The following is a 24,467-nucleotide window of genomic DNA, read 5'->3' on the forward strand; positions in this document are numbered from 1 at the left end:
TAGACCCATTTAATAAAGGGAAATGCTACAATTCCCACCACTATCCCACCTCAATCCCACCACTCCTAAGTGTAAGAAGTTGAAAATTGATTTATTAAATAAAAAAGTAAAATCACTTTAGTGTTGGTGGGATTGGGGTGGGAATTGTAGCATTTCTCTTTAATAAAATATATATTGGATTGCCCAACTACTTGTCCGGCTAGGTAAATCTCATAAGCGGTCTCTTACAATTAACTGTCCAAATTCTCTCAAATTCAAACATAATTTGAGAACAAGAAACTGCAGTGAAATATGAGATTGAAACCTTTTGTAAAATCGTTTCGGTTGCGAGATATGTTTAGTCTCAAAAATTGCAGAAAGGACTAAAGAACTTATTAGTAGAAGTAAAAAGGTGCGCTTGTCATAGAGATTATGTAATAATTTCCCATGTTTTGCAATTTTGAACGCAAAAGCATATTAAAAAGTATATATGCCTTTCACATGCAAGGCAATTTGGCAATTAATTAGACTAGTTTGTAGGAAATTCTTGTCATTATTTCAATCCCAACAGTTTGCTGGCAATCTCACCTTTAGATTAGATCAGGAACATCCTTAAAATATTAACCGAAAAAAGTAACCCTTTTCTTTTTGCATGCAGTCAAAGCTTTTAAGGAATGCCATTCAATCGGTTACCCAGACCACAAAAAATTAGAGAGCAGCATATGAACGCCTAGAGCATGATCACATCTCTTGTAGCAAAGCAATAAACCCATCTCCCCAGGCCAAAGAAACAACCTTAAGATAAATTTTGAGGTGACAACCCAGAAGTAGTAGTTTTCAAAGATTATATTCATTTGTTGTGATTCCCATGAGAATATTCTTCACCCTCAGCAATTTGACATCCTACACAACTGCTAAAATCCATCCTAGTATCAACTCTATCACCTGCAATCTCACCTTAAAACCTATAAAAAAAAAAAAAACACAATTAAGTTCTTTTGGAAAGCGCACACACACCGCAAGATAAAACCCAGTAAAGAATTTTACATATTAGGAAGGTTCTCCTTCCAAATAATTATCCTTGGAATCTAAACCAATCAACCCTATTACAGTAACCATATAAAAACATACTCTGCTTGAAATATACATACATATATTTTTATCTATAGTTTTAACTTTACAACATCAACCCTTTTTGCTAATGATTTAACTAGTTGAAGCTTTCCTTGGGTGGAGGCTACCAAATTTCATAAATGGAAGCAGAGGACGGCTTTCTTGAGAAGCATATACCTGTCTCATGTTATTCCTTTCTTTTCACTGATTGCAAGTACGAGATGGGCCATAGCATCACCAACCAGAGGCATGGATGATTCCCCCTGTTTTTGCATCAGGATCCAGACGTAGGATTTTCTGCATGAGGATAGAAAAACAAAACAACAAGGCAACGTGATCTGCCCCTGAAATAATGCTCAAATAAACCAAAAAGAATTGCAGATAAAATTTTCAGCAGACTCCTGCAAGATAATCCCACCAACCATGAGGCTCAAGATTGAAGAGACAAGGAATGAAAGGCAAACAAGTAAAAATATCAAATTTTGAAACTTTATTCCCCACAAAACTTGAACAACCACAGTCCACAGATATATGTAATCTTCGAGACCTTTTTTTGGCTAATGGCCATTTAGACACTGCTAATTTACCTTTTCTTGTTTTTGTCTTCGCCCATTGATTTTAATTGCATTAACAAAGCTCATCAGATAAAGGCAAGCACTTTTAGTTGATTGTATCACTCGGCTAATCACCCATTCTCCCAACAAAAGTTGTCACAAAATAAAAGTCGTGTTATTTATGTACAGTAAGTTCCATTTGTAAAAGAGAAGTATTCCCTCTCAGACACATTTCCTCTCAAATTTCCAATTCCTACCAAGTGTGTTCATGAAACTCTATAAAACAGTATAGAACACTCTACTCGATCCCTCAGATTAGTTCGTGATTTAATTTTTTTCTCCAATACCGAGCATGATTGATGGCAATGCATAATAACCCATCTATGATCATCAGCATGTACTGTTTTAGTAGTCTTCCGTGACTGCTATTCCCCTATGCCTAAAGTGTTTCAGAAGCTTTTTCCTATCGAAAGTGGAAACAGTGATCAAAAGGAGATGGTGTTTAAGAAAACCAAACCCAAAATTAAGTTAAACGATATGAGGGGAAATCAACTTGATCGGGTGTAAATGACAGTTAAGATGATACACCTGAAAGGTAGAAAGCAAGTATTTGGCTAGTGGGCACACAAACATATGGGTTTGAGTATCAAAAGAGACCACCACAAAAGAAGTGCATTGCAGTTTTCTTTTATCTACATGTACGCACCTTCTCCAAATAGCTGTTCAAATCGAGCCACAATGTGTTTCCCGTAAGTGTATTTCTTCAAAGCATGTGCATGAACTCTTACACAACTAAGCAATATTGCTCGCTGATTATCAGAACATATTTCAAGAACCTTCTGGACCACGTAATTTGCAAATTGGTCCTTCATCATTATCTATAAGAAAGAAGTAGAATATAGTATATTAAGCAAGCAGAATACAAACTTCATACTACTATCACAGCAAATTCAAAACAATCCTAATAATTCATATAACAAAATGACAACCCTACACTATCCATAACTGTTCAACTACTACACTCCAAATAAACAACCCTTATGCAGATTATGCAACAAAGATTTGCAGCATTGACCAAAGAGGCACGATTATCATCCAGTACAGTCTATAATTTATTATTGAACATGTATAGAAACCTCAAGAGATATGTAGTAAACTAATTTCTGGCCCCAAAACATAAATGTCTAAGAGGACTCTCAATTAGTGCTGGGGCAATCTGGGTTAATTATTCAATAAAAAAAAGAATAAAAGTTTAAAAGATAAAGAACCTAATTGCAAATTATAACTTCTTCAGGGCACATAGAGGAGGAAGAATGAAACATCCAGTTCTGCACTAGAATGACCTCTAAGTTCAGTTGGTAAATAAATTACAGATAGAAAGTTTATAAAAAAAAAAAAAAGTCATACTTCTCATACAGTTGTATGATGAAGAGGAAACAATAAATTATAACACCTTTTTTATGGTTTGATGTATGTACTATCTAATGAAAGACTTCCCAAGAATACCTCAAACATCAACTTGAAGTACAGTTATCATCACCACCGTTAAAGACAGACCACAAAGCCTTGAAGTTTCTTTCTTTATCAAGCTCACACCGTACAAACAATCTTCTGCAGAGTATGCCATTTGGACTTGTGGAGAAGGATTAGTTTCTTTCCTACCTAGACATCTTTAAGGAGGGGAAGATCTCCAGAACTATGATTATACCATACTCATTCCATTTCAATTTTACCTTAAAAGGAAATTGACAAAGCGTAAAACTTTAAACATACTTGCAGATGTACCATAACTATCATGGTATGACACAGAGACATCTAAACTTAATTTCATCATCTCAACCGTCTAGAGAGTAGTAAAGCGGTTGAAACCTTGGATTGGTTCTCGTGAATCAAGGGCATTTGCTACTATGAATCTTGATATTTTATTATAAAGAAGTTTGATGAAGATCCATTTTTATGGTATAGCGGGGTTTCTTTTTAGTATATGAGCGGAGCAAGGGCAACTAGAGTTCACTTCAGGAAGAGTAGTGAGGCAGTTGCTTGTAGTTTTCTTTGATTTCGTCGAGATGTCGTGGGTGTTCAATGTACCGCTCCGTTAAAAATTCATTAAAAGCGTAAAGGTGCAATCCGGTACACAAAGTATACAAGAGAGACACCTAACTAAAAGGAGAAAAAAGATAATAAAAGCATGAAAATCAAGCACATTAGGAAATTCTGAAGTGGCTGCCCAGAGGTAAAGAGTATTGAAGAAAAAAGACTTCCACCGTCCTCACGTGGTCTTCAAAACTTCTATTCTTCCTTTCCCTCCAAAGACACTACAAAAGGCAAGACAGCACCACCTTCCACTCTGCTGCACTCGAAGGACTGCCATATAACTCTCTCCAACAAGTAAAAAGATCTACCACTCGTGTAGCCTTATAGCCAAGACAACTGAAAATAACACTCCATAAAGCACTAGCAACCTCACAGTGGAGAAGAAAATGATCTACAATCTCCATGCTCCTCTTACACATACATCAACAATTGACCACCAAGACATCACGCTTCCTGAGATTATCCAAAGTGAGAATCTTCACGAGGGTGGCCAACCAAGCAAAGAACGTTACTCTTAAGGGAACCTTACTCCGCCAAATACTCTTCAAACAGAAGGGAGAACCATCATGAGGGACAAGGATGTTATAGAATGATCTAATGTCAAACAAACACCTCTTGGAGGGGGTCAGCAAAGCTTGTCTTCACCTCCCCGCCCCAAAATCTAAAAGAATACAATAAATCAAAAAACGTAGCTAAAATATTCACCTCTCAATCATGGGCTTTGAGTAGGAAATGACGAGACAGGTTGGACCATCACTATAGGCTTCGACAAGACATAATCGGCCTAGTTCACAACAATTAACTCTCCTAGCCCAATAGAACTCAATCCTTCATCCACTAACGCAAGAGCCCAATCCACTTCCCCTCTTAAATACTCAAGCTAACTTCTCACATTTCAAAGGTTCCCACCGACACTCGCCATGTCCCCCCTCGAACAGCCTCATCGCCTACTACAGCACGAAAATAGGGAAAGGACATGTCTGCAACACCACCTTCACCACCTCGAGCAACAACCTTCTGAGCCTGAGTTACGGAGGCAACCCTCCCTACAGGACAAGGTACAAGGAGCTAACTCCATCACTACCACCAATTGTGGACATCCTGCAATTGTCCCACCCTACCTAACACCTCCTAGGTCCTCCCGCCACCTATCAACGCCTTATCCATAGAGACTGACAAAGAGCCACCCACAATGGTTGACTGCGGACCACCATTGTTCTGACGAGAAAACACACCACCTGCTCCCCTTGCTGTGAAAGAGTTTGAAGTAAGCCACAACCTTTACCAGTTCAGCATCAAAGCTTCTCCATCCCCTCCTTTCTTGCCCCTCCAAAATAACAATGGAACCTTTACGACCGCCACCCCCAAATATCTACTGAAACTATTGGAGCATCTCTAGTCTATGACAGCTTTGTTCCCATCCCTTGACAATTTGAAACACTCGGACAACTTTGCATTATGAACCAACTCCTCCACTGTGGACGTCAGCCAAGCAACACTAACCTTACCCAACACCACCACACAGGAAACCACTTGTCTCCTTCAACCAAACGTAGAAGACACCCCCTTTTGCTACCGAGAGCTCAAAGGTTTTGGTCTCTACCTAAAAAAATAAAAATAAAACAGCAGACGACCAACACCAATGGCCCCACCCCCTATGCACATAAACAAATAAACGACTCACTAGAATATATAAGAAATGTGTACCTTCAAGAAACATAATCAATAGCAACTAGAAATAGGAATAAATTTTATGCTTATGAACTCAAAAAAAATTCCCAAAGCTTCTAGAATATTGTTACTTAGAATAACCCCAGGAGAATAACTATATTAGCTCTCTTTTTTCTTTTTCTTGTTCTTTTCTTTTTCTTTGTTAGGGCAGGCAAGTATTCTAATGAATAATAAGCATATATAACCCATGCTTTAACTTAACTTACCAATAAATTATCAGTTCCTTCCGTATGCCCAAAAACCTCTCCAATTAATAGTTCTCGTTCAGTGGCCCCACCATACTCCAAACATTTCTCAACAACGTTTGAAGCAAATTTATGCTGGCTCAGATGTACAATATGTCCTGACAACTTGCTTATAATCTGGTACCTTTCCTGAGGCTTTCCTCTCTCCAATACATGCTGATATAAATCAACACAAGCATTGCATTACCATCCAACAATTGACAGAGTAAATACACTAGAAGAAAGGGAGGAAAAGAATTTTGGGTACACAATTCGAAAAGTACAGTACATCCCAGAAAGTCAAAGGGTAAGAAGCATTTTTCACTGCATATGCATAATATAAGGAATAACTGAACAAATACAAGAATATCAATGATTACACAAAGGTGCTTACATACAGAACATACCTACATGCATATATACTTGAGAACTAATTCCAGTTCAAATTGACAGTTTGGTATACTTTCCCGCATCCAGAATCCATGTACTTTCTGCTTAACAAATATAATATTTCTGTACATTTATATCAAGCATTATTCCCTATTTCCCAATTTTGAATTTCCTCATTTCGTTATCAACCAAGGGGCAACAAAACTCTCTAGCTCTCTATCAAGAACAAATGCGCTGCCTGGCCATCATGTATGCATGTTTAAATTAGTAGAGACATACCTGAATAGGTACATACATGCATAAATAAACATATACACATACATCCACATTTTTCTCTTTTTGATGAAAAAAACAATTAATACAGAACACAAGTAAAATTCATTTTATTCTTCAAAAGTATGACAGAACCAAAAACTTTTTCTCTATTTTATTTCTTTTTTTTTTTTTTTGGTGATGTTGAATGACCAAGAATTTTCCATAGTATTTCTACTCAAAGGGTTTCCCACCTGAAAAGGATTAAATCAACCGAGTAAGTTTTTCTAAAAGACCAAGAGCTCATAATCTTTAAAAGCAACCTAAAACTGTACACGACATTTAATTTTCATGCTCATTCTTTTCTTTTGAGGACAAGTTCCATCCACATTTCACTCTATGGCAGATGAACACTATGCTAACTGCATGAGTACAACATCGCCTCCAAGAACTAGACTTAATCTCCACTATGCATACAAAGCAGTTTACTTGACAAAAGGAGAGAGACGGAGAGGTGAGGAGCGACAGAGGAGAAACTTTAAAAGTGCCGTAGCCCAAACAAAAAACTAACCTGGGTGACATAGTTTCCGTACTGGTCCTGAGCAAGAGCACAAACAGACTCCAATATTTCATCCACTATAAACTGACATTGCAGCTCATCTGTACAATGCTCTAGAACTCTCTACAAAAAACCATCACGGAACAGCTTCTTAGTGTTATGCAGACAACCAGAGGAAGTACGGCAAGAGGAACTGCTTCCACCACTCAAGTTTAACATTACCTGTATGACACGACAACCATAAGGATGCATAGAAAGCGTCGCAACTTGACCACGAAAAGCAGATATGATAAACTCAATTTTCTCTGTTGGAACACTCTCAATGCACTTTTGTATTACATGATTCCCATTTTGATCACGTACACATCTCATAACATGTCCATCCAGCTCTCGAACAAGCTGTGCTTTTTGTTCAAGCTCAATAACCTCAAGTGCCTGCAACAGCATAGAATCAAAGTCAGTATCTTCTTTAACATTGAAAGGAGGAAAAGAAGTCAAGATACTGGCAGGATGGCAATGACATCTTGTAGACTCAGCTCATTGCTTACATGTGGAACCAATATATCTAAATTAACCTGGAGTGTATAAACTTATCCCTTTTTTTCTTTTTTCTTTCTTTTTGAGGATATACACAAAGTTGGCATGTTTCTTAAATATTAGGTATTAGGTAAAATTGTATGGCAAGAATGTTGAGAACATCCACATGATTACATTCCGATATGTGTGACACTGAAGTTTTGCCACCAACGAAAGGAGAAGGGAATTCCAAATAACAGAAAAATATTTACAAAAGATACATACATGATACATATATGATACATATATATTAATGCAGTTTTTTTTTTATTATTATTATTATTATTAATGCAGTTACAAACACAGAAATAAAAGCTTAGCAGAATGGAACGAAACTTTCAGCAAAATAAACAGGGGCATCACCAGTAGTAGAAGGGATCCCCAGAGCCACAGAATTTCAAGAATAAATTCCAAAAATTAAACTTTTAATATTTAATATCAACGGAGAAACTGTAATACAGCTGAGCTTCAACAAGCAGTGATTTTTTTTTTCTTTTTTCTTTTTTTAATCTTTTCTCTCCTTCTGGTTAAGCATTTCTCTTGTATACTTCATGTGTACTTGAATTGCGTCTTTGTGCTTTTTAATGAAATGCATTTACTTACCATAAAAAAGTAATCCATTAATATCATATGCAAATGCATGCATGCAAACTAGAGATTATATATGGACAGGCATTCTTGTATGTAGGTATTGCAATTCCCCTTGAATCTCCTAATGTCAAGAAAAGTGACTCCATAACCTTTCTGTAACATTGTAAAATGAAGGCTAGATGCATATGGATTGTTTTTTTTTTTTTTTTTTTTGATGAGTAAGGGATAGATGCATATGGATTGTTAAGGCATCACAGCTGGAAGTGATCCCCATCTCTACAGTAGCAAAAGAGGGATGCTTACAAAAAACAAAAATGAAATTTTAAGAAAACGAACACAAATATGAAGTCCAGGATCCCTGTCCTTGACATATCATCTATTTGTAAACTCCACATTATTTAGAAGGTCAGAATGACAGCCTCCACTTACTAAAATCTGAAAACTTTTATTTTGATCAACTCTAATTCAAAAAATAAGGGGAAAAAAATAGAGGTAGTCATTGTGAGTATGGCACATATCAACTAAATAACATTGTTGTAGGGTTTGCATGGGAAGAAAATAGAGGAAGAGGAGGCATGTTTTCTACGTAGCCTCTCTCACCTCATAATGCATATATATATATAGGAAAAATCATGAGATTCATGCTCAAGCTGAAAACGTCGGGAACTCCAAAGTCACAGGTGGACCTTTATATATATATATATATATATATATATATATAATTCAATACAAAGACCAAAATGCCCTTGTAACAAATTCATGTCACCAACATATTCTTTTAACCCTAATTATAACACTCCCCCTCAAGCTATAGCATATATATCTTATAAGCACAGCTTGGAACAAATAAACTCTAACCTCTTTCGACACAAGGATTTTTGTGAACATATCAGCTAATTGGTCTCTAGAATTCACAAATGGTGTATACATATCTCCACTGAGTATCTTATCTCGAATAAAATGACAATGAACATTTGCCCCTCACTCCAAGGACCATCATCCATGCTCGCACCTTTGTCCCTACTCTAGGGACCTTTGTCCGTACCTGCGCCACTCTATCATACCGTACACCATCATCAACTCTAATATCACTTGTTAAGGAGATTGATACATTGAAGAGTCTTTTAATAAGCCCAATATATAGCATGTTGAGACACCACTCAACCCAAACACTTAAGCCTATGGATTTGGGCTCAACTATACTATATTAATTACTCACACTTATCACATCTTTCTAATGTGAGACACGTCACTTTTCATCCCACTCCAACTAACAAACTACATGTGAGATGTTTGGCCTAGTAATAATTAGATAATTCAACTTTCCAACTAGATGACGATAGCTACCAGGATCTTCAAATAATTCCCCTTCATCCTTTAGTAATTTCTGATTAGGATCCATTGGAATGTCAAAAGGACGAGCACCCAAAAAACCCATATCTTCTAACAAATCTCTTCAATGTATTATATTATACTAACCGAGACTTCACTTCTAGCCTTGTTGGGAGTATCGCCCTAGCTAAGAGCTAAATAAGTAGTAGGGAATTCAGCATCAAGAAAGACGGGAAGTCGCTTTAATGGCTTTATATAGGAAGGGAAAAATGAAATCAATTAAACTCCTTTGCTACTACGATGGAGCCGAGGATGGGTTCCAAACCTGGGTGGCACTATATAACTACCTCTTGCACAAGTAAGAAAGTTGAGCGAGAAAGCTAGCCCAGTAGAGCTCAGAGAAAGGTAGCGAAGTAATATTCTATTTTTCAAGCAAAATAGAACCTGACCACTTGATGAAATGTGGAGGGACGCGGGACAAATGGCCGATACTACTGGAAGGATTCCTCTTTGGATAATAGGTACTGTAACTGGTATTCTTGTGATTGGTTTATAAGATAAATTGATACCTATTTGAGATCTAGAAACTTCAATCCCAAAAAAATATCTAAGTTTTCCCAAATCTTTTATACAAAACCTCTGCTACAAAAATAGTTTCAATCAAGCAATGCCTCCTGAATCATCACCATTAATCACAATATCATCTACATATACCACAAGGAAAATATAACCTACACTAGTATGCAAGTGAAACATTGAATGATCTTTATGACATCTCTGAAGACCAAACTCCAACACTGCCTCAAAGAATTTTCCAAACCATGACCTCAGTGATTGCTTAAGACCATACAAAGCCTTTTTTAACTTAAAGACACGACCTTGATACTCCCCCTGAGCAACAAACCCAATTGGTTGTTCCATATAAACTTCTCATGTAAATTTCTATGTAAAACAGAAAAACATTTTTGACATCCAATTGAAACAAATCAAGATTAGCAGCCAAAGAAATAAGTACACAAAAAGAATAAATTTTGGAAACTACAGAAAATGCCTCATCGTAATCAATGCCATACGTGTATAACCCTTAGCAACCAAACAAGCTTTCAATCTTTCAACTAAAACGTCAAGATTAAATTTAACCATGTAATGTGTATACCCATTTGCAACCAACAGTCTTTTTACCATGCAATAATGGAACAAGCTCTCACATCCCATTTTGATGCAAGGCCTTCATTTCCAACCCCATAGCTTGCCTCTAACCAAAGTCAAATAATGCATCTTGCACTATCTTTGGAATAGAAACACAAGCGAGAGGGAAAATAAAGCAAGAAAGTGAAGGAGACAAAGAACTAGTAGATACAACCGGAAGATAGTGGTAGCGGAGGAATGTTTACCTTTTCGTAAGGCAATGAGCAAGGGGTCGGATCCAGGTGAGGACACCAAATCTACAAACGTGAAGGATGATTGTGGGGATGCAGTGGCTGATAGGCGATGCTGACGCATATAAACCTGGAGTGGAGCAAGTGAGCATGGAGGCAACAAGACTAGAGGAGAAGGAGAGGCAGACTCAAATAGAGGTGGAACTGGTAGCAGAATAGACACGACATCAGGCTCAAGGGTAGAGTCAACCAAAGAAGTAGCAGAAGGAAAATAGGAAACAAACTCAACAAATGTGACATCGGCGTTAGTGAAGTAGCGTTGAAGAATAGGACTATAGCAACAATATCCCTTTTGGGTTGTGGAGTAACCAAGGAAGACACATTTAGGAGAACAAGGATCAAGCTTATCGACCAAACTTATGAACATAGCAAACACAGCCAAAAGCCTGCAAAGGCAAGGAGAATGGGAATGAAGAAAACAAGAAAGAATGAGGAGATGCATCATCTAAGACTGATGTAGGCATTCGATTAATAAGATAACAAGCAGTGAAAATGTCATCACTCCAAAATTGTTTCGGGACATGCATATGAAATAAGAGAGCACTTGTAACATCCAATAAATGACGATTCTTGCATTCAACCACACCATTTTTTTATTGTGGAGTGTGAATGCACGAGGTCCGATGGATAATGCCTTTGTCAAACAAATAGGATGCAAAAGAACTAGATGTATATTCTTTGACATTATCAAAACGCTTTGAGCAAATTGAGTCCTAATGGCATAACAAAAACTTCAAATATAGAAAATAAGTAAGAACAATTTTTCATTAAAACTAACCCATGGCATACAAGAAAAATGATCCACAAATGTCACAAAATAGCGAAATTTGTTGGACGCCACATTAATCAGTTTCCATAATCATAATGAACTAACTCAAAAGGACTCGACACCCTAAGAACAACTCTTGATGGAAAAGAGACACAATGATGCTTACTAAGCTGGCAAGCTTCACAATGCGTGGACAACTAATGATGAAGACTAGGGATTTGACACTTAAGGGTGACCAAGACGACAATGCCACTAAAGTGCATAGACTGATGACTGCAGAGCATGAGAGGGAGAGATAGGTGCAAGATCCAGATAATATAAAGAGTAATGTTAGATACTGTATTTGTTTTTTTTTTTTTTGATAAGTAAATGCAATTTGTAAAAAAAAAAACACGCAGTGGGGCGCAACCCTTATACACGGGAAGTATACAAGAGAACCCCTAAAAGGGACGAACAGAGAATAAATTTAAAAAGTCTACATAAGTAGCAACACTCAAACTATGATGGGGTGCTATCCAAATATATAACGTATTGAGCAACCGCTTCCGTAGCTCCACCATAGATGTCTCTACATCTTCAAACAGCCGCGCATTCCGCTCCCTCCAAATACACCACAACAAGCACAAAGGAGCTAACCACCAAGCCTCTTTAGCATGACCACACCCAATAGCCGCCCCCCAACTTTTCAACAACTCCAACACCGTTCGTGGCATAACCCACATTACCCCAAATAAAATAAGTATGTAGCTCCAAAGATCCCAAGCGACTTCACAGTGAAGCAACAAGTGATCAACAGACTCCCCACTCTTCTTACATAAACAACATCACTCAATCACTATAACATTCCTCTTACGCAAGTTATCATGCGTCAATATTTTACCCAAAGCCGCTAACCATACGAAGAAAGCCACCATTGTTGGAGCCTTAACACGCCAAATATTCTTCCAAGGAAAAGATGGAAAAGATGGGCCATCTTTCCTAATAAGCTCTTCATAGAAGAATCTCACCTCAAATAAACCTTTTTTAGAGGGATTCCACACTAACTTGTCACCCTCTCCACGTCGAGCCGAAATGGAGTATAGTCGATCGAAGAAAGAAAGGACCATATCCATCTCCCAATCCTGGATTTGTCGCATAAAGAGAACATTCCACTGAATTACACCATTATGAACAGCCAAAAATGTTGACATGGCACTTCAAATCAACCATTGGATTTTTTTTAAAAATAAAAAAATAAAAAATAAAAAAAATCAAGAGTTAATTGGGAGAGCCACATTAGCCTTATTGGATGAATGTTGGATAGAATTATAATATCTAGCACTGCTCTAATATAAACCACCAACTTCCTGCCCCATACCAATCATCATCCTTGTCTCGAGATCCTGGGAAATGCACAAAGAACTGAAAGAAGGGTAAAAACTAACAAAACAATTAAGAGCTTTGGTAATTTTTTTTTATATATAAATAAAAATTTAATCATTTAGTTAATACTTTAACACTCTCTCTCACGTGTGGGCTCACACTCCCCTTTAATAAATAAGGCCCAACACAAGAGCTTTGGTAATTCTCCTAATGGATAACAAATTAAAAGGAAAACTAGGAACATGTAAAATAGACAATAACTGAATATCAGAACTCAAATGTGTAATGCCGGAACCGACAACTCTAGGGAGGAAACCATTAGCAAAGGTGACACTTTGAGCTGTATCAACGGGATGATAATCAAAGAAGGAAGTAGACAAACCGGTCATATGTTCATTTGCTCCAGAATTGATGGCAGAGTAAGGTGATGAGGTCTGTGAGTCGATGGTCTGTTGAGTCTAAGGACTTCGACTTGTCGGTGGTGGGAGGCTTTACTGGGATTCGGATACGAGAGAAATGCAAAGGAGTGACGAGGTCTATCCTTCTACGTAGAGATGACGCAGTCTAGCTGATCAAGTCGTTTGATGAGTTAGTTTCGGTTCAAGATTCTAGAGTCTTTTGGAATCAATCTGTTGCTGGCTTCCCACGTATTCTTGGACAACAATGCTCTAATAGGCATGGTTTTTTCCTGCTTATTGAAGAATATGAGGGCAGGAAGAAAAATGGTTCCATTTTAGTGCCGAAAGGGAGATACGGTGAGGGTTGGGAGCGGTTTGAGGTGGAGCTCCGCCTAGCCATCAGTCATCTTCAAGCGGATCAGTCCAGGGTCACAAAGCAGACTAGTGCACCGAAAGTTCCACTAGCTGGGACTAAAGCGGAGACAAGGAGGAGTTTTGCAGAGGTGTTAACTTCGGCTTTGCCAGTGAATGAAGAACCGTTTGGTCCTTCCAGCCAGCCTTTAGCTAGAATTCCAAGGTGGTTGGAAGGTTCTAATGAAACAGGGAAGAAGGAACTTTATCAGGTGCAGGATCCGGTTAAGGATTTTCGTGCTCATGCAAAGGCTCCGGTGTTTCCGGCCCCTACTTCGTCGATGTCTCCTTCAACGGCGGCTCACGATAGCCTGACCAGAGAATTTTTTCCGGCGAAGGTCTTGAAGAAGAAACCAACTCCGGTGTCTCGCGCATCGGGAAAGTCGCAGGTCTCATTCCCAAGGAGAGAAGCTGTTGGGTCTGCCAACACGTGTTCCGCTGCATCACGCAAGGACTTCTATGGTGATAGGCTAGGTGTCCGTAGGCTAAGGGAGTCGTTGGCAGCTCTGCACGAGGAGATTGGTCTTTGTCTAACGGATCTTCTCTTGCTGGACGAAGGACACCTGGATTTCAGTCAGAAGCAGTTTGCTTCTCACGCTGCTCCTAAGACCAAGCAGGCCTTTATGGGTTCTAAGGATACCCGGCCCATCTCCAAATCCTCTAATGTGGCCCATACTTCTAAAGGTAAAGCCCCTCTGGGTTTTCCCATCAAAAAGCCCAAGTTTATTGTTAAAGCTAAAGCTGGATCATGCCTAAGACCCATTCCGACCCCTTTGTTTTCTATGCATGCTGGAGCGTCAACTTCCGCAGCACATCAGGTGCGTAAAGACAAGGATTCCGGCGTCTCTGCTCGTGGGTCTGGTTCAGATCATTCCAGTCGTGTTTTTCAACGTGTTTATCAACGCCGGAAGTCTGGAATTTCTAAGGCTGTTTGGACAAGAAAACAGGGACAAGTCCCTGTGGCGGGTCAGAGCATGAGGTCTGAGAAACCAGAAAATTCCCTTCGGCTGAGTATGTCTGAGGTCGTGATGTGTGGTGAAGAAGGAGAAGATGCAGCAGTGGCTCCTCAGGTGGACGGTGGCTCTTTGAAGGGTAACAAAAATTCTGAAGTAGGGGAGCAGGTTGCGGGAGTCTTGCCGGAGCTCCTGGTTACAGACTGTACTTGTAATGAGATGGTTGCTCCTGCTGTGGGTACAAGCTCAGTGACAAAGATGATGGACATTAACAATTTGCAGATGGTGATATGTGAACCTGTTTTAGTGGGAAATCAAGGGGAGAGCTGCCTTTGGGAAGTTTCTGGTGTAACAGATGAGGGAGAAGCTCTTCTGGACAGTGGTACACAGGATGTTAGAAGCAATCTCCTGTTAGAACTAGAAGAAAATAATTCTAACGAGGGGACGAGTGGTGCACCGCTGGAAATCACACCTTTGGCAGCAAAAGGAGGAGAAAAGCACAGGATATCACCTAGATGGGTGGTGAAAAAAGTTATGAGATGTTATCAAGCTATCGGATTATCTTGCGAAGGATTTGAGGACAGAATGTTAGCTATGTTTGAGGAGATAGAAGCTGCTGGAGGAAGATCCTCGGCCAGTCCTAAGACTTTGTGTCCGTTGAACCAAGGGACAAAAGGGAAGAGAGAACTAAACAGGTTGGCTTGGTCCTTGAATTATGAGAAGAAAGGGGTTCTATCGGCTAGAGATCGCACTAAAGGTAGGGGTTCTTTATGCAGTTATGATGCCTAAATTACTTTCGTGGAATGTTAGAGGGCTTAATGAGATGAAAAAAAGAGTAGAAATTAGAGGGCTTCTAAGAGAATGGAGGGCGGATATTGTTTGTTTGGTGGAGACTAAGATGGCAATAATCTCAAGGGAGGTGGTGCGGAGTTTATGGGGGTGTAATCAGGTTGATTGGTGTTATTTGGGAGCCAATGGAGCATCGGGTGGGATCTTACTTATGTGGGATAGGAGAGTGGTGGAGAAATTGGAGGTATGTATAGGTAGATATACGGTTGCTTGTTCTTTCCGCAACATTGGTGATAATGTTTCTTGGGCTTTTGGGGGGGTTTATGGCCCAAATGATGACAGGGATAGGAGGGATTTATGGGTTGAGTTAGCTGGATTGATGAGTTGTTGGGAGTTGCCGTGGTGTATTGGGGGAGATTTTAATGTTGTTCGCTTTCCGAGTGAGAGGTCGGGCATTGCCAGTTTCTCAGTTGCTATGGAAGAATTTTCAGACTTCATCTTCATGCAGAACTTGGTGGATCTACCTCTTCAAGATGGCCAATTTACATGGTCAAATAACCACACATGGTCTAGAATTGATAGATTCTTAATTTCTGTGGAGTGGGAGGAACACTATCCCGAAGTAATCCAAAGGAGGCTTCCAAGACTTCTGTCCGATCACTTCCCTTTGTTTTTGGATTGTGGGGCACCAAGAGGAGGAAAAAGGTATTTTAAATTTGAGAACATGTGGCTGAATTATGAGGGTTTTGTTGAGCCAATCAAAAAGTGGTGGTTGTCTTATGAGTGTTCGGGTTCTCCAAGTCACATTTTGGCGTTTAAACTGAAGGCATTGAAGACAGACTTGAAGAAATGGAATGCTGAAGTGTTTGGTGATGTAGGGAAGAAGAAGAAAGAATTATTGGAGGGCATTCGTGAGCTGGATTCAGTTGATGAAGGCCGAGGTCTAGAGGAGGAAGAGAAGGTTCGCAAGATAGATATGTCTAGAGAGCTGGAGAAAACTCTTCTTTTTGAGGAAATAATATGGAGACAGAAATCCAGAGCTTTGTGGTTGAAGGAGGGGGACAAGAATACAAAATTTTTTCACAGGATGGCCAACTCGCGTCGCAAATTTAATCAAGTGGACTCTATATGTATAGATGGTGAAATCTCCAAAAATCCAAGGGAGATTCAGGAGCATATAGTTCAATTTTACAAAAACTTGTATGTTGAGAATTGTTCTTGGCGGCCAAGGGTAGAGGGCCTTTCTTTTCTTTCAATTGATGAAGATGAGAGTAGCTGGCTAGAGAGAGGGTTTGAGGAGAAGGAGGTGTGGGATGTCATCAGAGATTTCAATGGAGATAAGGCTCCGGGCCCCGACGCTTTCTCTATGGCTTTTTTTCAAAAGTGTTGGGATATCTTAAAGCATGACATTATGGCTGTTTTTGCAGATTTTCACTCTCGAGGCAAGTTTGAAAAGAGTTTCAATGCTACTTTTGTCTCTCTGATTCCAAAGAAGAATGATGCTGTGGATGTGAGGGACTTTCGGCCTATCAGTCTTATTGGGGAAATCTACAAGATTATTTCCAAAGTCCTTGCGAACAGGTTTAAATCAGTTTTGGGTAAGATTATTTCAAACACCCAAAATGCGTTCATTGGTGGTCGACAAATCTTGGATTCAGTGCTTATTGCTAATGAATGTGTGGATAGTCAAATCCGTTCAGGGGATTCTGGGTTGTTGTGTAAGTTGGATTTGGAAAAGGCCTATGATCATGTGAATTGGGACTTCTTACTTTACTTATTACAACGTTGTGTTTTTGTTTGCTCTCCTACTTTATTTTGAAATTCTCTCCGTTCTCTCTCCTACTGCCATCCCGCTCATTTATTCTGCCGTGCTAGTGGCGGCGCGTGCAGGCGCGTCACGCTAGCTCTTGCTGTTCGTTGGCTGCGACAGAAGGGTTCGTATCGCCTCACTGGAGGTGGCTCTCAGATATAATGGATTTTCGATCTCTTATAGGGATCTGAGGCGCGTCGCTTTAGGGTTGTGAGGGATGGAAAGACGATTTCTGGTGGAGGCAAAAGCGTTTGTCTTCTCGGTTATTGAAGGGGAGTCAGTTCTAAGGGTGGAGGAGAAGCGGGAATTTTATTCCGGTGCGGTACTTCTGAACTACCAGTGTATCGAATGGCTGGGTTCGACTATGGAGGCGCTGAGGGGGGAAATTGGTAAGACTGATTCTGTGAAATCGTTTCGGGAGGGGGAGAAGGTGACGATAGTCCGTACCGGAGGTAACATTAATGGAAGGTTTATGGAGGTAGCGGTCTATGGGGTGGACGTTCAGAGAGGGTTCCTTCGCATTCCTGAGGGGCGAGGTGGATGGGGTTGGCTCAAGTTCATCGCTGAGCTGCGCAAGGTGTTAGAAGTGGTGGGTATTGCGGTAGGGTGCGGGATCGGTGGTTCCCCGCCGGAAGAGAAGTCAAGGGGGAAGGAGGTGGGGGGATGGGTTGGAAAGGTTGTGGGATCTTCATCGTTTGCGGAGGTGGTGCGCTCGGGAGATACCGCCTCTGTCGAGGGTTGCAGATCTCAGGTGTGGAAGTCGGGCTGGTGCGATTTGGAGAAGAAGCCGCTTCAAGTGGGTTGCAACGCCATGGAGAAGGTAGCGACTGAACCCACGGGTAAGGACCGCCATGCTGTTGAGCGTCTCAGTTGCTGTTCGGCGTGCGTGTCTGGAGTGTTAAGGCAGATGGTGAAGGTCCTTGGGCGCCTGTCCAAGGTTTTGCGGTGGGCTGGTGGGTCTTCTCATAGATTGGGCTTGATATCCTCAGTTCGGCCCAAAAGTAGGTTGGGTTTTGCTGCGGGCCGGAAGCTTAAGAGATGGTCTGCTTTCATAGGGTCCAGGAGTCGGGCTGGGGCTAAGGTGCCTAAGCCAGTTGTGAGGGCTGCGAATCCGGGTCGTCGAGATCTGGCTCTGCTTTCCTCCCCACCGGAGGCGTCGAAGTCGGAGGCTAGTTCCGTTGAGAGGCTTTTGTCAGCTGGGGTGAGGTCGGACGTAGAGGTTCTTCAGCTTGGGGAGATTGGTGATTCGTCTGTCGGTGCTGGGCGTGACCACGTAGGCGTTGCTCTTAGTGCGCCAGAAACTTCGTCTCTCCGTCGGCAGGTAGGGAAGCTTGCGGATGTTTCTGCCTTGGGTAGGAGGTTGGGCTCTTCGGCTACCGGTGGGGGGTCCAAGGTAGGCGCGTCTTTGAGGGAGGGTGATACCACGGGGGAAACTCCGGATGCACTTGGGGGTCTGGAGGCGGGTACTAAAGGTTTTGAATTCCCATCTTCGGGTGCGGTTGCTCTGGGTGAGAGGATTCGATTGTCTCTTCCTGTGATGACGGACAGTGGGTCTCTCATTTACCCGTCCGAAACAAAATCGATCATGAGGTATCAGCGGAAATCGAAGGCTAAAACGAGTAAGATGGATAAATCTCTGATTGATGAGGCTGTGATTGCCTTGGGCTCGCCGAAGTCGCAGTGTTCGGGTACATCCCAGGTTTTGGACGGGGCTGTGGAGCAGATTCTGCCGAAGTCGATTGGGGGTGTGGGTCTTCGGCGCGGGTTCCTTCTCCCGAAAGATCCTCCCCCCTTGAACGTTGATACAGCGAAGTTAGATGTCAAGGGTGAGAATCCCACTCCGAATGGTTGTATCCAATCTCAGAAGTGGCCGGTAGGGTTTAGTAATTCTGGGGAGATTGTTGTGTGGGATCAGGGAGAAATAGGTGACTCTCCCCACCCCCTGGGGTTTATTCCTCCTGATCTGCTATTGGAGTGGGAGTCCGATGGTGCGGTGTATGAAGATGCAGCCCTGGCTATGTTGGATGACATTGAGGAGGATTTTCATCGGGATACTATGGGGAAGCGGCAGAAGAACAAAGGAAGGAGGGAACTGCAGAATTTGAAGAGCTCCATCAACTACGACGGTGTGAGTGTGCGTCCTTGGAGTAGGAGAGGAAAGGCTCAGGTTCGGTAGGTTGAGGGTCGGGGTTGGGGTTATTGGGTGTTGGGTTCTGAGGGTTTGGATGGGGTTGGGGTGTTTTATCTTCCTTGTATGAATGGGATTTTGTGGGTTGGTTTCGGTGGGTTTCCTTCTCTCTTTTTTAGGGCTGTTTTTTTATTTTCAAGCATTGCGTTGTCTTGTATACTGCCGGTGTACTAAGGGGCGCCTGACGCTTTTAATAAAGTCAGATTATTACTTATCAAAAAAAAAACTTATTACAACGTTGTGGCTTTGGGGAGAAATGGAGAGCTTGGATTCGTTTTTGTATCTCTACGGTGAGATTCTCCATCCTTGTCAATGGAACTCCGGCGGGTTTCTTTACTAGCTCTCGCGGGTTGCGACAAGGTGATCCTCTATCGCCTTTATTATTTGTGGTGGTTATGGAGGCTTTGAGCCAGATGCTGGCTGCTGCGGTGGAGCAGGGTTCGATGACAGGCTTTACTGTGGGACATAGAGAGTCAGAGGCAATAGTAGTGAATCATTTATTGTTTGCTGATGATACGTTGATTTTTTGTGGAGCGCAAGAAGATCAAATTCGACATCTGAGGTGCATTTTTCTTTGTTTTGAGGCAGTTTCGGGATTAAGGATCAATTTAGGAAAATCAGAAATTGTTCCTATTGGTGAGGTGGAGGATGTTGAAGGGTTGGCCCAACTTATGGGTTGTCGGGTTGGATCTTTGCCTATGACGTATTTGGGTATGCCTTTGGGTGCTTCTTACAAGTCCGTTCTTTCTTGGAAAGGGGTGGTTGAGAAAATGGAAAGGAAGCTGGCTGGTTGGAAGCGTATGTATTTGTCAAAGGGCGGACGGTTGACTCTTATTAAGAGCACGCTGTCCAATCTCCCCACGTATCTCTTGTCGTTGTTCCCTATTCCTTTGAAGGTGGCTAATCGTTTTGAAAAAATCCAGAGGGATTTCCTATGGGGTGGCATAGGGGATGAAGCCAAATTTCATTTAGTGAAATGGAACAGGATTTGTACTCCGTTGCATTCAGGTGGGTTGGGAGTTCACAACCTCACCCAGTTTAACCAAGCTCTTTTGGGTAAATGGTTGTGGAGATATGGTAGGGAGAGAGAGGCTTTATGGCGTTTGGTGATTGACGCCAAATTTGGGAGCCTAAAGGGTGGGTGGTGCTCTATTGAGGTGTCGGGTTCCTATGGAGTAGGGGTTTGGAAATATATCAGGAAAGGGTGGGAGAAGTTTTGCAATTATGTTCGGTTTGTGGTAGGGGATGGGTCATATATCAGTTTCTGGCATGATCGGTGGTGTGGGGAGAGATCTTTGAAGCTTTGTTTTCCAGTTCTGTATAGTCTTGTGAGGAACAAAGCGGCAATGGTGGTAGATAATATGGCTGTTCATAATGGCAATATTCATTGGAATGTTCTCTTTTCGCGGCAATTCCAGGACTGGGAGTTGGAGATGGTGCTTTCTTTCTTCGAGCGGTTGTACTCCACTCTGATTCGACAAGGAGAGGGTGACAAGTTAGTTTGGAACCTCTCCACAAGGAGCTATTTTGAAGTAAGGTCATATTATGAAGCACTTAGTAGGAAAGAAGGTCCATCATTCCCGTGGAAGAATATTTGGTGTGCTAAGGCTCCGACAAGGGTGGCGTTCTTTGTATGGTCTGCAGCTTTAGGTAAAATTTTGACTCATGACAATCTACGAAAGAGGAATATTGTGGTTATTGAGTGGTGTTGTATGTGTAAAAAGAAAGGGGAGTCTATTGATCATCTGTTACTTCATTGCGACACCGCCCGTGAGCTTTGGAGTTTTATGTTTTCTTTATTTGGAATTGAATGGGTCATGCCACAATCGGTGCTGGGTTTGTTGACTACTTGGGGTGCTTCTCGAGGGTATGGCCTAGCAAAGAATGTTTGGCGTTTAGTTCCTCACTGTGTTTTGTGGAGCATTTGGAGGGAGCGGAATGCGAGGCTTTTTGAAGATGTTGAGACTGTAATGGTAGTATTAAGGAAGCGTCTTCTTAACACGCTATATCTATGGATAGCACCCCATCTTTGCCACCTAGGTGTTTCTACTTTTGTGGACTTTCTTAATTTATTAGTTGTTCCTCCCGTTTAGGGGCTCTCTTGTATACTTCCCGTGTATTAGGGTTGCGTCCCTCTGCGCTTTTTATTGAATTTTATATTACTTATCAAAAAAAAAAAAGTAGAGAAATAGAAACTCTAATTGCTTCTTTTTTTCTTTACTTTTTTAAGTGCCATAAGACTACGTTGGTTAAATAGGAAAAATCTAGAACCTAATATGGAAAGGAATAATAAAATATTACAATAAAATCATAATCAAATTAGGCTGATAAATCAACGAGAGAATCTGTCCATCTTCAACACTCCCCCTCAAGCTGAATCATAGATGTCTTGTATGCTCAGCTTACATAAAGCTGAATGAAAAACACTACTAGATACTCCCTTTGCCAAAGATATTGGCAAGTTGTTCTCTATCCACAAGTTATTCTCTTATCTTCACATATGGTGTCTAGATGATATCTTCTGAAGGACCCTTAGACTTCTTGTAGGAAGGCCATGAAATCTCCAACAAGTCTCCTAGCATCTTGAGCCTCATGCATGGAGAATTGGATTCTCACTACGGGAGGTCATCTGACTCTCTATCCCCATTTTTAGACATCCAACTAAATAGCTCCTTTTTGTGTGAAGGGTTGAATTCCCACTATGAGAGGTCACCGGACTCTCTATCCCCATTTTGAGAGTTTCAAAATCCAACTAAATCGCTCCAACACAAAATCACTTGGGCTCAAGCTCAAGGGTGAATAAAAAGAAAGTCTTTATCATCAATACCACCAACAACATTTGAAGAAACCAACAACTGCAACTTGTAACTTACTCTAATACCCCCCTGAGCAACTAACCTGATCGTTGCTCCAAAGAACTGGCCGGAATATGGCCTGAACCGGTAGGAAAAACTCTGAACCGGTTTGGAAATGCACTAAACCGATCTCGAAACACTCTAAACCAGATAAAACACCACTGAACTGGACTTGAAACTCATTGAACCGGTCATGAAAGGCTTGGAACCAAACCAAAAACCACTGAACCAATCAGGAAAAGCTTTGAATTGACCAGAAAATGCACTGAACCGGCAGTAAAAGCACTGAACCGGTAGGAAAACCTAATTAACCGGTCGAAAACAATAATAAAATTAACCTGAACCGACTACACAATACCAGGAACCAGTCAGCGTTAGGATGAACCCGGAATAGCCTGAACCGTGGATAACCTTATCCTGTCTTGAACTTGGGATAGCCTTACCCCAGATGTGGAAGAGAAACTAACAGCAACCAAATATGGGTTTTCTTCCCCAACCACATGCCAGAAAATCACCGGCGACAACCTGTTCTCGTCGGAAACGACCACAACTTGCCGGCGACACCTCCAAACACTACAGAAGTTGCCAAAGAACTCAAAATCTGCCAGAAAATACCACAACAGCCACCGGAACAACTAAAACCACCAAAAAATTGTTAGATTTCGCCAGAAATTTGTCGAAGACAAGCAGACGTCGCCACAAATGATCTGAAACTGTCGGAGAGGATCATAACTCGCTGGTGACACCAACTAGGACCGCCAAAGAGCCAATCGACAAACACCCACTGAGAACCACCGTCAAAATGCACGGTAAAGGAATTTTTTTTCTTTTCTACCAAAGACGTTCCGGCCACCATGTACAACTCTTAAGAGCTTTATCAAGGCACAACCCATGTGGGCTTATAGCCCAGACGGGCAGTGCTGCCGCCAAATAAAGAACCAAACTAGGGGTTTTTAGAATATCACAATGAGGGGTTTAGCCTAGGATCTAAATACCAACTAGAAAAGTAGAGAAATAGAAATACTCTATTTACCATGCGTTAAATAAGGAAAAACCTAGAACCTAAATTTTTTTTTTTTTTTTTTATGACGAGGAACCCCTCCAAGGCAGGGTCATTTCGTGTACCCACTCCAGTCAGATAAACCTTGGGCCCATGTAAAGCGCCACCTCCTCACAGATCGGGTAATACTCCAGCTTCACCAACGGGCTGGCCCCAAATAATTGTTTGTACTCAAGGGGATCGAACCTTAGACCTCTTGAGACTACCACAAAGACTAAGGCCCTTACCACTTGAGCCAACCCCTTGGGGTTAAAACCTAGAACCTAATATGGAAACGAATAATAAAATATTACAATAAAATCATAATCTAATTAGGCTCAGAAATCAGCGAGAGAATCTTTCCATCTTCAACATTGATGACCCACGAGTCAGTAGAGGATAAAAGACAATGAGATGCACTACCTCACTGAGTAATAGTAGTGGAAGAGGAAGGGACTCGCTTAAGGGCTAAGAACTGAGCATTATTCATCTCTCGGAATGGAAATCAAATCAGAATCTAGAGCTGGACCCGAACCAGCAGGTAGTCCAGATGTGGCTGGAGAATCCTCCTAAGAAGAAACTTGATTGTCAAACTTAGAGGGTTTGTCGTGTAATACCACCAATAATCCACGGAATGATTACTGCGGCCACAATGATGCATTTGCAAGGCTCACAACTCTCAGTTCAAGTATCACCTTGACAATCACATCCACCACAAGAACCATGACCACCTATACCTCCACATCCCCCAAGGGAACTACCAGTACAGCCACGAGCAACAATAAAAGCAACGCTATCTCCATGATGCTTAGAACTCAACTAAGAACCAATATCAGAAAGATTAGAGCGTTGAATTCGAGGAAAGACCTCAAAAAGAGATGGGACCTCCAAAACACCCAAAATCTATGCACGAACAGACTCATAATCGGGTTTCAAACCGAGAAGAAACCAAACCACATCCACATCTTGATATTGCTTTTCCATGGTCTTCAGGTTAGTGGAGAGCGGCTGATACATGTTCATCTCCTTACAGACGACCACAACTTGATTGTAGTATCC

At 41.2% G+C, this 24,467-nt stretch overlaps 1 protein-coding gene across 2 annotated transcripts in view; it reads right to left on the bottom strand.

The window, feature by feature from the left end:
• Positions 1 to 512: 512 nt before the first annotated feature.
• Positions 513 to 24,467, bottom strand: part of LOC133871727 (pumilio homolog 6, chloroplastic-like) — a 31,944-nt gene continuing 7,989 nt past the window's right edge. Inside the window, exons 6-11 of one of the 2 annotated variants that reach the window (XR_009900864.1) lie at positions 7,119 to 7,331; positions 6,909 to 7,019; positions 5,678 to 5,872; positions 2,353 to 2,524; positions 1,270 to 1,389; positions 513 to 944 (exon numbers count right to left, since the gene is read on the bottom strand). Coding sequence is in view for 1 of the 2 variants with exons in the window: in XM_062309140.1 (XP_062165124.1) it covers positions 1,367 to 1,389; positions 2,353 to 2,524; positions 5,678 to 5,872; positions 6,909 to 7,019; positions 7,119 to 7,331 (714 nt within the window). In the remaining variant the exon portion in view is untranslated. Of the gene's footprint in view, positions 945 to 1,003; positions 1,390 to 2,352; positions 2,525 to 5,677; positions 5,873 to 6,908; positions 7,020 to 7,118; positions 7,332 to 24,467 lie in introns of those variants that run through there. The other variant, XM_062309140.1, reaches the window with a different exon arrangement.

This window comes from Alnus glutinosa, chromosome 6 (genome assembly GCF_958979055.1).
Source record: "Alnus glutinosa chromosome 6, dhAlnGlut1.1, whole genome shotgun sequence".
In the NCBI taxonomy this organism is placed as follows: Eukaryota; Viridiplantae; Streptophyta; class Magnoliopsida; order Fagales; family Betulaceae; genus Alnus; species Alnus glutinosa.